Below are 14,455 nucleotides of genomic sequence, written 5' to 3' on the forward strand. Positions count from 1 at the left end.
CACTTTCATCTTACGCTAACGAGGGGCTCATTCATTTCTAATCAAAGGGTCCCGGTTTACCACAGGTCTACTGAGGATATTCAGCCTCCAACACAGAAAGTAGAGAGGGTTGTCACATTTGCAACAATACAGCTGAGGACCAGCAGAGATGAGTGCTCACAACACACACAAGGTGAAGATGTATTTGCCTCTGAAGAGTCTGGTCACTAATTTAATCTGACGTTAAAATTGTAAAGCAGAATCTACAGGGAGGAGAAAAAGGAGGAGTGGGAAAATGATGGAATGGTACACAGACTGAGAAGAGAGCTGCTTTGTGTTGAAGCATGGCAAAAACTCTCCTCGCACACATCTGGAAGGAAAACACTATCTCACTGTGAGTTTCTAATTGTGTGTGTGTGTGTGTGTGTGTGTGTGTGTGTGTGTGTGTGTGTGTGTGTGTGTGTGTGTGTGTGTGTGTGTGTGTGTGTGTGTGTGTGTGTGTGTGTGTAAATGCGTGGAGAAAAGGCTGTTCTGCCATGTTCCAGATAATTCCCAACACTGGCAGCTCCTCACTCTCCCTCTGTACCCCAGGCCAGGCTCCACCAACATACCTTCGGTCACTCTGGTGTGTGTGTGTGTGTGTGTGTGTGTGTGTGTGTGTGTGTGTGTGTGTGTGTGTGTGTGTGTGTGTGTGTGTGTGTGTGTGTGTGTGTGTGTGTGTGTGAGGGTTCAGGCTCGCTCGGTGTAACAGATGACTGCTCCCGTCTGTCTCAGGCTGTTTAACAAGAAACTCTGCCTCTAGACTTTGACTCTGCAGCTGCTGAGAGAGGGAGCCAGTGGAGCAAATCACAAGTTTTATCAGTACAAAAATCACATTCAGCTTATCAGACAACCAGTTATCAGTGCAGATTTCTTCCTAGACTCTGAATCATGGAAACATTATACAATAGCAGCAGAATATCCACAGATTTGCCCTCAAAAATTGTGTTGCACAACTCTGTGATTATCTAATGAAAATGTGGGTTCTTGCAGTATTATCCAATTAAATCACAGTGTTATCATGTGCTTCCATTTGCCTTTAGCATGAGATAAGGCAGAAAATGAAAATGAAATTGTGATAAATGGGACATGGAAAGCTGTTGACGATTCATTTCTAATCAAATTAGTTAAAGATTACAAAAACATGGCAAACTTGAAACTTACTGTCTGACAGTTCAGCAGTAGTCTGCTTAATTGATTATATTTGCTAAAAAGGTCTATTAATGGTCCTTTATTTTGGTAATACACTGACATCAAAAGGAGAATTTGGTGAAATAATAAATCCAAGGGTTCTGTTTACACTGCATAAGGAACTGTGTTAGTCATCTCGATCCCATCAGAAACATTCTGCCTGCTCAATATGAAAAAGACACTTCAGTTCAAACAAAGGGCCAGGTGTGTCTGGAGTAGGGAAATTATTCTGTTTCAGTACTTGACTTAAGCAAGAGACAACAAAGGTCCACATGAGACAAAAGAGCAGCTGAGCAGATGCAGCTCTACTTCTGTGTCACAGTGCCATCTAGATGAAAAATCAAGAACTGCAGTGGTGGCTTTTTCTTCTGTGGTATTGCACGGAATGTCAGGAGGCTTAAGTATTATTAAGGCTTCTAATGTAGACATGTAAGTAATACTCTTTACTTACTTACCTTTTTTTTATTTAGTTAGCTCATAGTGCTGTTAAAGTCAAATAGATTGATGTGTCAACAGTTTGATATGATTTTTCTGCTAAGTGTAGTATTTTCTTGCAATATATACTTCATCAAGATTTCAACGCACACAATTGTTATAGAACAATTACCTTTCTTTGTCTCCTTTTTTTCCCTTTTTGTGGGTTTGGATTACAGGAAAAACTCATGCCTGCTATTTATTCTACCACATTTGACGAATATAAGACAATGAAAACAGCTCACCCCATCCAGGTTACATAGGAACACATAATAAAAACAACAACTAAATAACAAACGAAAGACAAAAAAAGCAGTATGTCAATCGAAACCTAGCTGTTTTTCACAACAAGCGATATATCACGTGTAGTAACAGTGCTGTATGGAAGCAGACTCAAGGAAAGTTGACCAAGAGGAAAATGCGTAGTGGGAAAAGCTTCACAAGTAACAAGGATAACCACAGCCGGAGGACTGTCAAAAAATAAGGTCAAAGTAAGACCTTGAGAGAGCTTCTCAAAGAGTAGACCAGGGCTGGTGTAAGTGCATCAAGAGACATCATTGGCATGTGTCTAAAGGGAAGAGGCTACAACTGTCACATACTTAATATCAAGCCACTCTTGAACTAGAGGCAACATCAGAAGTATCTGTTCTTGGCTGGGAATAAGAAATAATAAAGACCTGGAGTGTTGCTCAATGGTCTAAAGTCATCTTTTCAGATGAAAATTAATTTTGCTTTTTATTTTGAAATCAAGGTCTCAGAGTCTGGAAGAAGAGCGAAGGGGCACAGTATCCACAGTGTTTGAAATACAGTGCTTTGCTTCCGCAGTCTGTGAGGATTTTAAGAGGCATGTCCACTGTGTTTTATCAAGTTCAAAGTCAACACACCTGTCCACCAGGAGGTTTTACAGCACTTAATGCTTCTGTCTGCTGGCAAGCTATCCAGAAATGCTGATTTCCATTTTTTGCCAAGATTTAGCACCTTTCCAAAGATCCAAAACTACGACCACTACGGTTTACTGGCTATGATGCTCCTCTCCTTTATTAACCCCACAGCTTGTTGGACCTGAACTCCATGGAGTATTTGAGGGTTAATAATAAAGATAGGAAATACCAGACCTGTGAATACAGACAAGCAAAAGTCCACTGACAGAGCATCCTGGGCTTCATAAACATCTCAGAAGCGCCACAGGCTGGTTGTGCCAATAAATTTCACAGTAAATAAGCCACAACCAAGTGGAGTTTGATTACCTGATTTTAACTTACTGATTTCCATGAGCGACAAGATAAAGTTATCACCTTATCATTAACTTAACATGCAATACATATTGAAAACTATAAGGTTTACCTTTTGAATGAAAAATGGCAATAATTAACATATAAGTAATTTAGATATATGAATTAACAACTAAACTAATTACTTAAAAGGGGCAATTCAGTTAAAAGAACAACAAAACAAGCATACAGAAAAAGTCATGCTGGCACAGCAAAGCTTTGGTTACAGGCACTTGCTGAACCACAGAATGTTAAATAAACAAGAGGAGGAATTCCATCAGGTCAACACAGCCTGTGAAAATCAGGCCTGTAGTGTGCGTGTGTGTGTGCGTGTGTGTGTGTGTGTGTGTGTGTGTATGTGTGTGTGTGTGTGTGTGTGTGTGTGTGTGTGTGTGTGTGTGTGTGTGTGTTTAAATGTTTACTATAGACTGCTCTTTGACAGACACCCCTCTGTTCTGCTCACATCACACACGCACACGCACACACACACACACACACACACACACACACACACACACACACACACACACTATGTTTAGAATTTACCTGCCAATGGAATGCACAGAACCCAGCAGCTATGGCAACAGAAAATAGATACCTGCTTCTAAATCACTTTCACCATCTTACTCTGTAACACTCTTTGCCTCCCGTTCTCACGGATGCCCCCCCAAACCTCTCTCTTTCTCTCTCTCTCTCTCTCTCTCACACACACACACACACACACACACACACACACACACACACACACACACACACACACAGGTTTTCAACAGCTGTGTCTGAGTGTATAGTAATACGTGATAGACTGCAAAGCTAATCTGAAATGCTAGGAATGTAGTAGGCTGTAGGCAGGCCTTTAAAATTGTAACATAACTGTCTTATTTTTTACCTTGACAGGCTTTTGAAAATTAACTGCGCCTACTCTGGAATAAAGTCAAAAAATCACGCCAGTCATCAAAACGCAATTTCTAAACTCTAAGAACACCAAAACAGTGGTTGTATAACAGCTTTTTCACTGATTATTATTATAAACACTGATTATTGATAAAATCAATAATCATTAAAATCAAGTGATTTGCGACACCTGTGCAGGATGACATGAATCAAATTTCAAATCTTAACCGCTAGGGAGCATCAAATGGCACTCACCTCTTGCACCTTTCAACTAAATGTTGACGTAAAGACCAATTTATAAATATAATGAATTTTGTTTAAGTCGCCCTAAAACTTTTTTGGCATGTAGCATACAGGCAGTACATTTTTTGACTACCCTCAGTGACGTGTTTCCTGTTCGCTACTTCCGCTTTGCACGTGTGTTTATAAAGCATGTGGTGAACTCTGAGCCGTTGAAGTAATAATAATACTACCTTTAACACGATAATTGGTGGAAATTCTGTCGGAACATGGGGAAGCTAAATGTCGTGGTGTTGAGATACTTATCTCGAGATGACTTCCGAGTCCTCACAGCGGTACGTCAAACATCTTCATCTTACGCACAGTTAGCATGAGAGAGGCTAACGTTACCTTTGGCTGGTTTTTCGGTATAACAATAACACAAACGAGACTACGTGACAGTAAATCATATACTTTCCTCAGCAGCTTATTGATGAAGCTCTGTAGAAAATGTGCTTTAATAGTCCCCATTTGGTGTTACGTGTGAATATGAAGCTATCAAGAGCTTCGACACTACAGGAGTAGTTAAAGATCTCTAATAATCACACCAACCAATAACATGGATGGTACCAATACTGTCTTCTCTATTTTATGGGAAGCAGTTATACTCTTTGCGCATGCGTCCTCTGTTTCTCACCATAAATTAATAGCTCTAAGCACTTAAGATTATATTTTTTGATCATGTCTAAAACGATTATGACTTTTAATTCCAATAAAACCCAGTGGTCAAGACAGACTTGTCTTGACTTGACCGCAGATACTGTCCCCAGCAACTTTCTCTGAAGTGATCTGTGTAAAAAAAAAATACTCCTATCATTAAATCTTAAACAGTTTTAAGGTACAAATATGGACGTTTCACACATGAACCACAATGGGTTATGATATGAATTACTGCTACCCCTGACCTGTGGACGGACTGTCTTAAGGAACGTTGGGCCAGGTATTCCTGAAATAATGTCATACTCTTATATGAAGATAATCCCAAGCAGCAGTTTCCTAAAGCAGTGCACATTTCTTGTCTTCACATCTCCTCTGCAGGTGTTTAACTAATCATAGGTAGATAAAAGTGCTCTCATGATTTAACTCTTTTTTTGTGTAGGTTGAAATGGGGATGAAGAACCATGAGATTGTTCCAGTGAGTCTCCTTTCCTCCATTGCCAGTCTCAAACATGGCGGCTGCAACAAGATCCTCAGAGAGCTTGTTAAACACAAACTCATCGTCTATGAGCGCACCAAGAGTAAGAAATTTCTTAAAGCTTTCTGTATGTACTTGAGAAGATGGATCTACTGTTCCTCATATATCATGTTTGTTTGTTTGTTTTTAGCTGTGCAAGGCTACAGATTAAACTACGGAGGGTATGACTACCTTGCTCTAAAGACCCTGTGTTCTCGAGAAGTGATTATTTCAGTTGGCAACCAGATGGGTGTCGGTAAAGAGTCAGGTAAGAAAATAATTATGCACACTACAAGACACTACAAGATGGTTGTTGAACAGTGGCATCACTCAGCGTGGTCTTGACATTAGTTGTTTGCCAAGTGTCCATGCTGCTTAACTAAGGTCAGAAACCAGTATAATGCGGTATTAGTACTTTGATATATTTTTTTCTCCTTCTGCAGATATTTATATTGTGGCCAGTCCAGAGGGAGAGCAGTTTGCTTTGAAGCTTCACAGATTGGGTCGTACCTCTTTCAGGAACTTGAAAAACAAGAGAGATTATCACAAACACAGGAAGAATATGTCCTGGCTTTACCTCTCACGTCTCTCTGCCATGAAGGAGTTTGCTTACATGAAGGTGCCTGAATAAATATGTGTATTTTTTTATAGACTTAAAAAGTAGAGTTTGCCAGTAGTCTAGAAGTCTTGTGTGCTGCATCAATTCATTAACCATCCTAATTTCAGGCTTTGTATGATCGGGGCTTTCCTGTTCCCAAACCTGTGGACTATAACAGACATGCTGTGGTGATGGAGCTCATCAATGGATTTCCACTGTACGTAAACAAGCTTTCCTTCTCTTTATTTATATATTTTTTGTCACATTAGTGCTTGTTTCTGCTCTTTTAAATGCCATTCATTTATTTGACTCATTTAATCTTTAAACTTATACTCAGGCAGAGAACAATATCAAGACAAGACCAAAACAGACATATACATACAAACTGCAATACTGAAATACAAGACTGTCATTATGAAGTGAATTGACATCACTATGTTTTTTTGGCCCACTTATTTAAGGTGTCAGGTGCATGAGTTGCAGGATCCACCAGCCCTGTATAATGAGTTTATGGAGCTCATAGTCAAACTTGCCAATCACGGCCTGATTCATGGGGACTTTAACGAGTTTAACCTCATGTTGGACGACCAGGACCACATAACTATGATTGACTTCCCTCAGATGGTGTCCACCTCACACCCCAATGCAGAATGGTAGGTACCTCTGCTTTAAAATAAAGAGCATCAACAATTACAATGTGTAAATAAGCTCACAAGACTTGACGGTGTCTTTCTCTGATTGTTTATAGGTACTTTGACAGAGATGTCAAATGTATCAGAGATTTCTTTGCAAAACGATTCAACTATGAGAGCGAGCTCTTTCCAACATTCAAAGACATCAGGTAACTGCTCATGTTTTTGTTACAGATGTGATCAGATGCCAAAATAGAATGGATGCTTATATTGATGTCATTTCTAGAGCCATCTGTACAAATATCTTAAAATTTAGTTAAATAATATTCTGCATTGTGTGATGTCTTTCTTTTCCATGTTTACTTAAGAAAAGTGAAATTTTATTCTTACCTGATCTGTTGCTGTCACTATTTACCTCTAGGCGATCTTGTTCCCTCGATGTCGAAGTTTCAGCCAGCGGCTTCACCAAAGATATGGAGAGAGATGGAGCATTTCTACACCCAGTGGGACCTGAGGGAGAATACGATGATGATGATGATGATGATGAAGAGGAGAGTGATGATGAAGAGACAACAGAGGAGGAAGCAGAAAAAGAAGAGAAGAGCGTGAACATGGAGGAATATAAACATGCTATGCTGGAACTAGAGGGCCTTAAAGTCAGTGACACACTGACAGAAACACGAGCGGAGGACAGAGAGACTGAAAAAGGGACGGAGCAAAATGAGACTGAAACAAAGCCTGCTGCTCAGAGTGATGAGGAGACAGAGAGGGACAAAGAAGAAGAGTTGAACGAGGCAGATGATGAATGTCCAGAGCTGTCAGACCTTTCTGCTGCTAACAAAGAGTTCAAACCCTTCAGGTATGGTCATAATGTGATACTTAAATAGTTTTTTCCAGTCTATATCTAAGATGCAGAGTGCTGTGTGATACATAAAAGGTGCAAAGTGCTCCAAAATATTATATCTTTGTTTGAAATGTCAAGAATTAACATATTAACTGTAAAATATTTAAATTATGAAAACGTTTCTCTTCTCCCAATGTTTCTGTTTCTCATCCTCAAAAGGCAAAAATGTCTGATAAATCTCACAGAATATGGTGATACAGTTGTGATGTTTGCCAGATGATAGATAAAGGTCTGAGAGATTTTAGATCTCTTGTTGGTTATAAAATACCCTGTGACAGATTAAGCGTACATGCTTTTTTTTTTTAGATGATGTAGTCTCTTTGACAGCCCACACTGATATGATGAAATAGGCTAAGACTTAATTGACATACAATTCTGGGAAATTTATGCCTGTTTGTGTGTGTGTAAAACTACTTCCCTTTTGTTATTAAATGTGAAATAATAGCTCTTGTTTTGTTTTTGTTTTTTTTTTGCAGAGACTCTGACAGTCTTCTTCACATGGCAGAGCACATCAGGAGGAGGACAGACAGTGAGGCCACGATGGGCAGCGTAGGGAGCTGCTCTACCATACCACCAGTATGTGGAACACAAACATGGGCACTAATTAGACTCCTTTACAGTGTGATTATATAGTCTGTCTGGTGATCATTTGGAATAAAGAAGCAACCTCCGTCACAGTTTTGCACAGAAACTAAAATGTCCAGTAGATGGTGTTAAAGAGCTTTTTTTGTGGCTTTTCAGTTTGTTGAAAGATGTGAAAGGTGCTTTATAGCAGACACAACATGTTTATATAGTGTTGTCTGCTTTACAGAGACAGACAGTGAGTGCATTTGTCTGTAGTAACCTGCTGTCGATGTTTTTGTGTATCCCACAGGAGATAGTCCGTCAGAAGGTGCGGAGGCAGCTCACCCAACAGCAGAAGGCAGCACAGAGACGACGTCTGCAGAAAGGAGAAGCCAACTTGATCACCAAATCCAGGAGGGAGAACCAAAACAACATCAAGTCTAGTTTGGAAAGCGCCTCGTTCTGGGGATAAATAAGACTGCTGTGATGGACAGACACAATTCTTGTCAACATGTCTTTTGTTTTGTTAACACATTTTATGACACTTTTCTGTCATCAAAATACACAAGAATGATGGAGCTGCATCAAATTATAACATTTGAAAGGCAGTCAATTGTAAATATCATCTGCCTTGAATAATGAAGAGTTATTGATAATTAAACATAACTGATCAAATGTGTTTGATCTGTTTATTTGACAGAAGGGTTTAGCAACTACCAAAAACATGTCTCAGACTGGTTCTCCCAGAAAGTTGCAAAGATGAGAAACTTTGAGCCACTTTTTCTGTTTTCCTTTCAAGTTCAGTCCCTGAGTGTGCGGCTGACACAGTGAGTGATGTTGATTAATGAGATTCAAAGTGAATGCAAGTTCATGGGAAGCTTTAATGTATGCTAAACTCCTGTGGTTCAAAGGTCTCCAACCATTATGATGGTTTGAATGCATGGGTACCTCCACCCTCCCAGCAACCAATCAAAAAGCAGTGTGACACAAGCATGTGGGACCATACATGCTTCAGAACACATCAAAACACCATGTTTGAATGTGCAGAAAACAGACACACATAACTCATTCAGCTGAAACCAGTGCAGAGAGAAACATGATGTGTGGAAGATGAGGGCAGAGGACTTCTTGGGAATGCGGAAACAACTTTTTTAAAGGACTCGGTTCATTTATGTGTAAGAGGCTTTCAGCAGGCGGGTGAATTCAGACCTTAACAATGGCCTTTCATATTGAAGAGGGTGAAAGGAGCTCAGTCTCAGGGCTCTGTGGGCTCAAACTGGTGTGTGAAGTTGAAAGTATCCCACCCCCACATCCCATCTCAGACGCTTTGTGATGGATGTAATTTACCCAGAGATACTCAATCTGCTTTCTATACTACCTGCCCAGTAGTATTGTTGATCCCACACAGAACAAAACTAACCATTCCTGCAAATGGTGCCATCTGTGGTCTGACTTAGTGCAGGTCTTTAACCGTCAAATTCTGTTCAGGGATTAACCAGCTGCACAGCCCAAGGGGAGGGGCCCAGCATTCCAGCCCAGCACCTCTGTGTGTGTATGTGTGTGAGTATGTTCATGTGTAGAAAGAGTGAGGGGCCCTCGGAGCTAATTGGCAGCCGGGTTGACAAAGGTGGTCTGCCTCAAAAAAGAAACCATGGAGAGATGTTCACACAGGAGAGGAGGAGGAGAAGAAGGGGAAAAGGAGTGAGAGAGCTTTGAGATTTTAAGTTTATTCCCTTTGTTGTCTTCACTAAGCTGTAGCATTGGAAAGGCAGTTTATTTCTTGGGTTATGTGTGCAGCTTTGAAGGAGCATTTTGCAGAGAAGAGTGGACTGAATGTTTCTGAGGCTGCAGTGGAAGTAAACGCTGGTTAAACATGAACAAAGTGAAAGAGGAGGAGGGCATCATGTCATACCTGTCACACGGTGAGACCAGTTCAAGCCCAAAAGACTGTAAGTACCCAAGAAACCTAATGTCAGTTTTTAAAGGAAAGCAACTGCATTTACCTCTAACCTCATACTGATGCAATCAAAGAAAAAACTTTTTTTTTTCGTCTTTTTTGTGCAAATTCTACAAGTGCTGTCTGAAAATAAGTGTCTGTAAAGTTGATTAATTCACCTGCATTTAAGTATTTTATTGGCCAGTGCATTCAGCTCCTTGTTCAACTCCTGGCTTCAGTGTTTGATTACACATTCACACTCAGAACGGTCTCTGTTTTGACATGTGTCCTTGTTACATATGTGCAGTGAATGTTGTGTCCATGCTTCATAACTTCTGGGAGAGAAAGCAGATGAGTCAGTCACACAGCGCCTCAAGTGAGTCAGATGGTTCTGTCGAGGATGCAGCCGTCCACGCAGAGAGTCTGCTCCTGTATGAGTCTGCACCATCCCCTGGCCCCCCATATGTCTACTATGTTACCCTGCCTGGAGGAAGCTGCTTTGGTAACTATAAGGTGTGGTACTCATCACTAGTGCTGTCTGAGAGGATACTTACACCTGCCAGAGATTTTAAAATGACTCCACAGAGGCAAAAACAAAGTCAACCCCTATTTGAAGAATGGATTAAACAAAAAGTTGTCTCCAAATTAGGCAAACGTTAATGCAGAATATGTTTCAGTAATTATGGTGAGGTTGCAAAAACCATGGTGACTATTACATCACCTTTAATAAGTATTCTGAATCAGCAAATGTTTATTACTATTATGTAAAAAAAATCTACTAAAGATGTAGTTTTATCTTGTTTCTATACTTAAGTCAGTGATTTCCTCTGTCCATAAAGCTGCAAAAGTGCTTTTTCATGAATGAAAACAGCCCCAGAATTAAGCTTTCTTGGCCAAGGTAATTTCTTGTTATTGGTTTATGTTTTATCAAATCAACTTTCTCATTCAGAGTAACAAAGAAAGCCGTTCAGTTGCTATAAATAAACAATTTAAAGTTGTCATAAAGTTATGATTTCTCTTTAAATTCTAAAATACTTCTCAGTAAGCTCTTTGTGACCCAGACAGCAGCTGGCAGCTTAGAGAGGTCATGTGGTATCTGTAATCTCATTGGTAATTTAGGTTCTGACCTTATAATTAGCTGCAATGAAGTGTAAAATCGTCAAAAATTAAAAAACAGAAAAATTAGGTTCCTTCTTGCATACAAGACTTTCCTCCTGCTTTTATTTCACCATTTCACCCCCTCATCCTGATTTTCTTGTCCTCTTTAGGTGTGTGCCAGTCAGGCAGAAGCCCGGAGGGACGCAGCTCGTGTGGCGCTAATGAACTCCCTGGTGAACGAGCTGCCTTGTCGCAGAATCACCTCTCAGTTTATTACTCAGAGTCTGGAGCAGGCAGCCACAGACAGTGCGGTGAGGGTGAGCTAGGGCATCCACACATCATTTCTCCATATTACAAGCTGACTGCAAGTAAGTTTATTTGCACGGTTGTCTCTGTTCAGGTTTCTATTGAGGATGCAAGTGATTCGAACACCAGTATAGGAACTTACAGCCTGCTGCTCCACTCCTACATGGGGCGGACCATGCTGGACTTCCAGGTAAAACATACAGTCAAGGCCTGTTTTCAAAATGTTGCTTTTCTTCTACTTTTGCTCATAAATCACATTATGAGGTCACGTGGTAATAGTTTAAAAAAAACAAACTTTTTTTTCTGCAAGGTATTGTGACCTTATGAAGTGTTACTCTGGACTAAATTATAATAAATGCATAGTTTTTCCTTATTCACTATTGGAATAACACCTTTGATTGGTTATTGTTATCTATTCCCATTTGGTCATCACTTTACAGCTTTGGGATGAAACCACTAATATTTCTGCCCTTGTATAAATAAGCATAACTCTGCAGACAGAGGGCTATTAGCCAGATGAAATAGGATCATTCTCACTCCTGGTTAGACAGAATGAACACCTATATATATGCACATGTGCACACAGACATTAAATACCTCCACACACAGTTTCAACCATATGTGTGTAATCCATGAAAGAAGACATCTGATAGATGTGTATTCAGCAGAATCATTAACAAGAAGCACAGGTCAGACTGAAAGTTGTATTTGGAGTAGATTTTGACCCCAGTCAGTTTATGTGTCATTATCATCAATAAGTGTCTCATTAGGATAATATGGGTTCATCTCAATTCTCTCTGTTTACCCCTCACGTCACCAGTTTTTAACATATGGCAACTGTTCAGGCATGCATTTGATCATAAATCAGAACTGCTGCAAAAAGTACAGTTGGCTCTGGGTTTTAAAAATGTCTTTTAAGATCAGTCATCCACAGTTGAAAGTGTGTTTAAAGAAACAGCCATTATGCTTGTTATCTTTGTTGGACTGATACGTTCTCCAAGTTCCATTTTATGGTTTGCAAAATAAATCTTGCGCAAGACTTCCTCTCTCCATGTACCTCCTTCTTATTTACTTTCTCACTCTCTTTTTCTCTGCAGGAGATGATGACAGTTTTCCAGCTGTTGCACTGGAATGGGACATTGAAAGCTCTCAGAGAAAGACAGTGCTCCCGGCAGGTAAAGGTCTGCATGCCTCATCCCTGATTTGAGATTACTTTGATAAACCATCAGTTCTCATCTGCTGGTTGATGGTGATTGCTTTTTTCCTTCCTTCTTCTCACAGAGTGTAATTGCTCATTACTCTCAGCGAGGACTTGATGAGCACATGCGCAGCAGCTTGGCACTGGATTGGCTTGTGCGTGAGCAGAAATCACAGGGGCGGATTGGGGAAGAGCTGCAGGTAGCTCAGAGGGAGCTTGTGTTGGCACGGCGGCAAGGCCTCGAGCTGCGCTTCTACAAGGAGAAGACAGAGATCCTCAGCTTGGCTTTGAGTCAAGCTTACATTCACCACACACCTGATGCCTTCAACCAGGTGCAGAGTCATGCAATAAATCAAGAGCAGCTCCCTTTGCACACATTATATAGCCAGGAAACAGAAATCCAGACAACCCCACCTAGCAGTCCTACACAGACCCTTCATCGAAATACAAAGAAATCCATTTATCAAACTCCTCATAAACACACACCTCTTAATAGCCCCTCTCTATCCTCCCAACAGACTTTTGTGCCTTCAACTAACTTTGAATAGACCTTAAAGGATGGACCATGGTGTAGATGGATTGAGAAAAAAGAACATAAGTACAGTTAAGGTCTTAAGAGCTCTTGTTATCACAATGGATACAAGTTTTGTTTAATTTGTGGCAATAACACTCTCACCTTATTAACAATCTAGTGACTGTAAATCTATAACTATGACAAATGTGTGTAGTGTAATGTTAACCACAAGAAATAGATTTTTTAAATAATCCTAATCATTTAGAGTCATATGAAATCAAAGTCCAGATGTAACTGTTTATCTACCTATGCTCTGTGTATGTTCGTTAGTGATTGTTAAGTATATTATGATGTTCAGTGGTGGCTAAAATTATTACAACACTTGACATATTTAAGATGTTCTGGTTTTTGGCTGTTGAAATACAGTAAAAACAAATGGAAGTCTGTCTGCAAATCTACAAAGCCATCGTTTTGCACTATACTTCACCGAATAGAGTCACCCTAAAGTGATTTGGTTATATTTCTTGCAAAAAGGAACTATGAAGATTATAGACCTCCCCCCTCAAGTCCGGACCTCAACACCATCCAGAAATTTTGAGAAGCTGGAAAATTAACTGGACAGATCTGTTGTACAGTCAAACTATAGCCTTTGACTTAAGTTACAGAAGGCATGGGACAACATTAGGGTTGAAGTTCTTAGGAGATACATTGATACTATGCTGGTGTAATTGCTCGAAAGGTGGATAAAAATTTATTTAAAAGAACAGTAGGGCTCACCTCATCTGATATCTTTGTGCTCAGAGCAACCACCTGCATGTTTCATAATCAAGCTTTAGAGGCAAAAAAAAAAAAAAAAAAAGGGGTCCGTACTTTCAGCAGATGTGTCAGGTGTTGAAATAGTTTTGGTCACCACTGCACATGCTCACCTGTAACTTATTAAGCCTATGAACACTGTTAGCTGGCTGCAGCTTCTCAATGCCTGACTCCTCTTGTGAGTAAAGTCAATTCAGGACACAGACTGACTGTGTCATGCTATGAGAGAGAGACCATACAGAGGTGTGACCAGTACTTATTTGATTATGTTTGAGAGCAACTTGATCTAAATTGTAAACTGGGTCAAATACAGCAGTTACTTTAGTTCATTATACAGTATTTCAATCCAGGTTAATCTGCTATTAAACTGAGGACTGAGCACTAACTACATTGATTATGGTGACATGGAGACATGGCGGGTTAAGTTTTCTTGGATTTGTTAAGGGTGGATGTGTTTTAAAGGGAAAATGTCTATTAATAGTTGTAAGTACATTTGTAAATAAATTTTACTCTACTTATATCAGCCTACAGGTAACATGAACACTGCCATAAGATATTTGTGAAAGTGTAATGTATTTCAGTCAAAACTGA

General features: G+C 39.9%; 2 protein-coding genes across 6 annotated transcripts; both read left to right on the top strand.

Annotated features, from left to right (window-relative positions):
* The first annotated feature begins 4,227 nt into the window (after positions 1 to 4,227).
* Positions 4,228 to 8,587, top strand: riok2 (RIO kinase 2 (yeast)). The gene is made up of 10 exons (XM_074670329.1): positions 4,228 to 4,423; positions 5,227 to 5,365; positions 5,453 to 5,569; positions 5,745 to 5,920; positions 6,028 to 6,116; positions 6,361 to 6,552; positions 6,648 to 6,740; positions 6,953 to 7,390; positions 7,912 to 8,011; positions 8,310 to 8,587. The coding sequence occupies exons 1-10, from the start codon at positions 4,358 to 4,360 to the stop codon at positions 8,469 to 8,471; spliced, it is 1,572 nt and encodes a 523-aa protein (XP_074526430.1). The 5' UTR covers positions 4,228 to 4,357; the 3' UTR covers positions 8,472 to 8,587.
* A 983-nt stretch (positions 8,588 to 9,570) lies between these two features.
* On the top strand, positions 9,571 to 14,382 carry LOC141790615 (protein limb expression 1-like). Of its 5 annotated transcripts, XM_074670615.1 has the most exons (7): positions 9,585 to 9,700; positions 9,797 to 9,948; positions 10,243 to 10,448; positions 11,204 to 11,350; positions 11,434 to 11,529; positions 12,437 to 12,520; positions 12,621 to 14,382. In XM_074670615.1, exons 2-7 carry the CDS (start codon positions 9,873 to 9,875, stop codon positions 13,083 to 13,085), a joined length of 1,074 nt encoding a protein of 357 aa, XP_074526716.1. In that variant the 5' UTR covers positions 9,585 to 9,700; positions 9,797 to 9,872; the 3' UTR covers positions 13,086 to 14,382. The 5 variants fall into 5 exon arrangements, with proteins under 5 accessions (XP_074526715.1, XP_074526718.1, XP_074526717.1 ...); XM_074670614.1 differs by having other exon boundaries at positions 9,571 to 9,948; XM_074670617.1 differs by having other exon boundaries at positions 9,572 to 9,948; positions 12,437 to 12,514.
* The last annotated feature ends 73 nt before the right edge of the window (positions 14,383 to 14,455 follow it).

This window comes from Halichoeres trimaculatus, unplaced genomic scaffold (assembly GCF_033239565.1).
Source record: "Halichoeres trimaculatus isolate MK-OKI-2021-1 unplaced genomic scaffold, fHalTri1.1 fHalTri1_scaffold_5, whole genome shotgun sequence".
NCBI classification, from domain to species: Eukaryota; Metazoa; Chordata; class Actinopteri; order Labriformes; family Labridae; genus Halichoeres; species Halichoeres trimaculatus.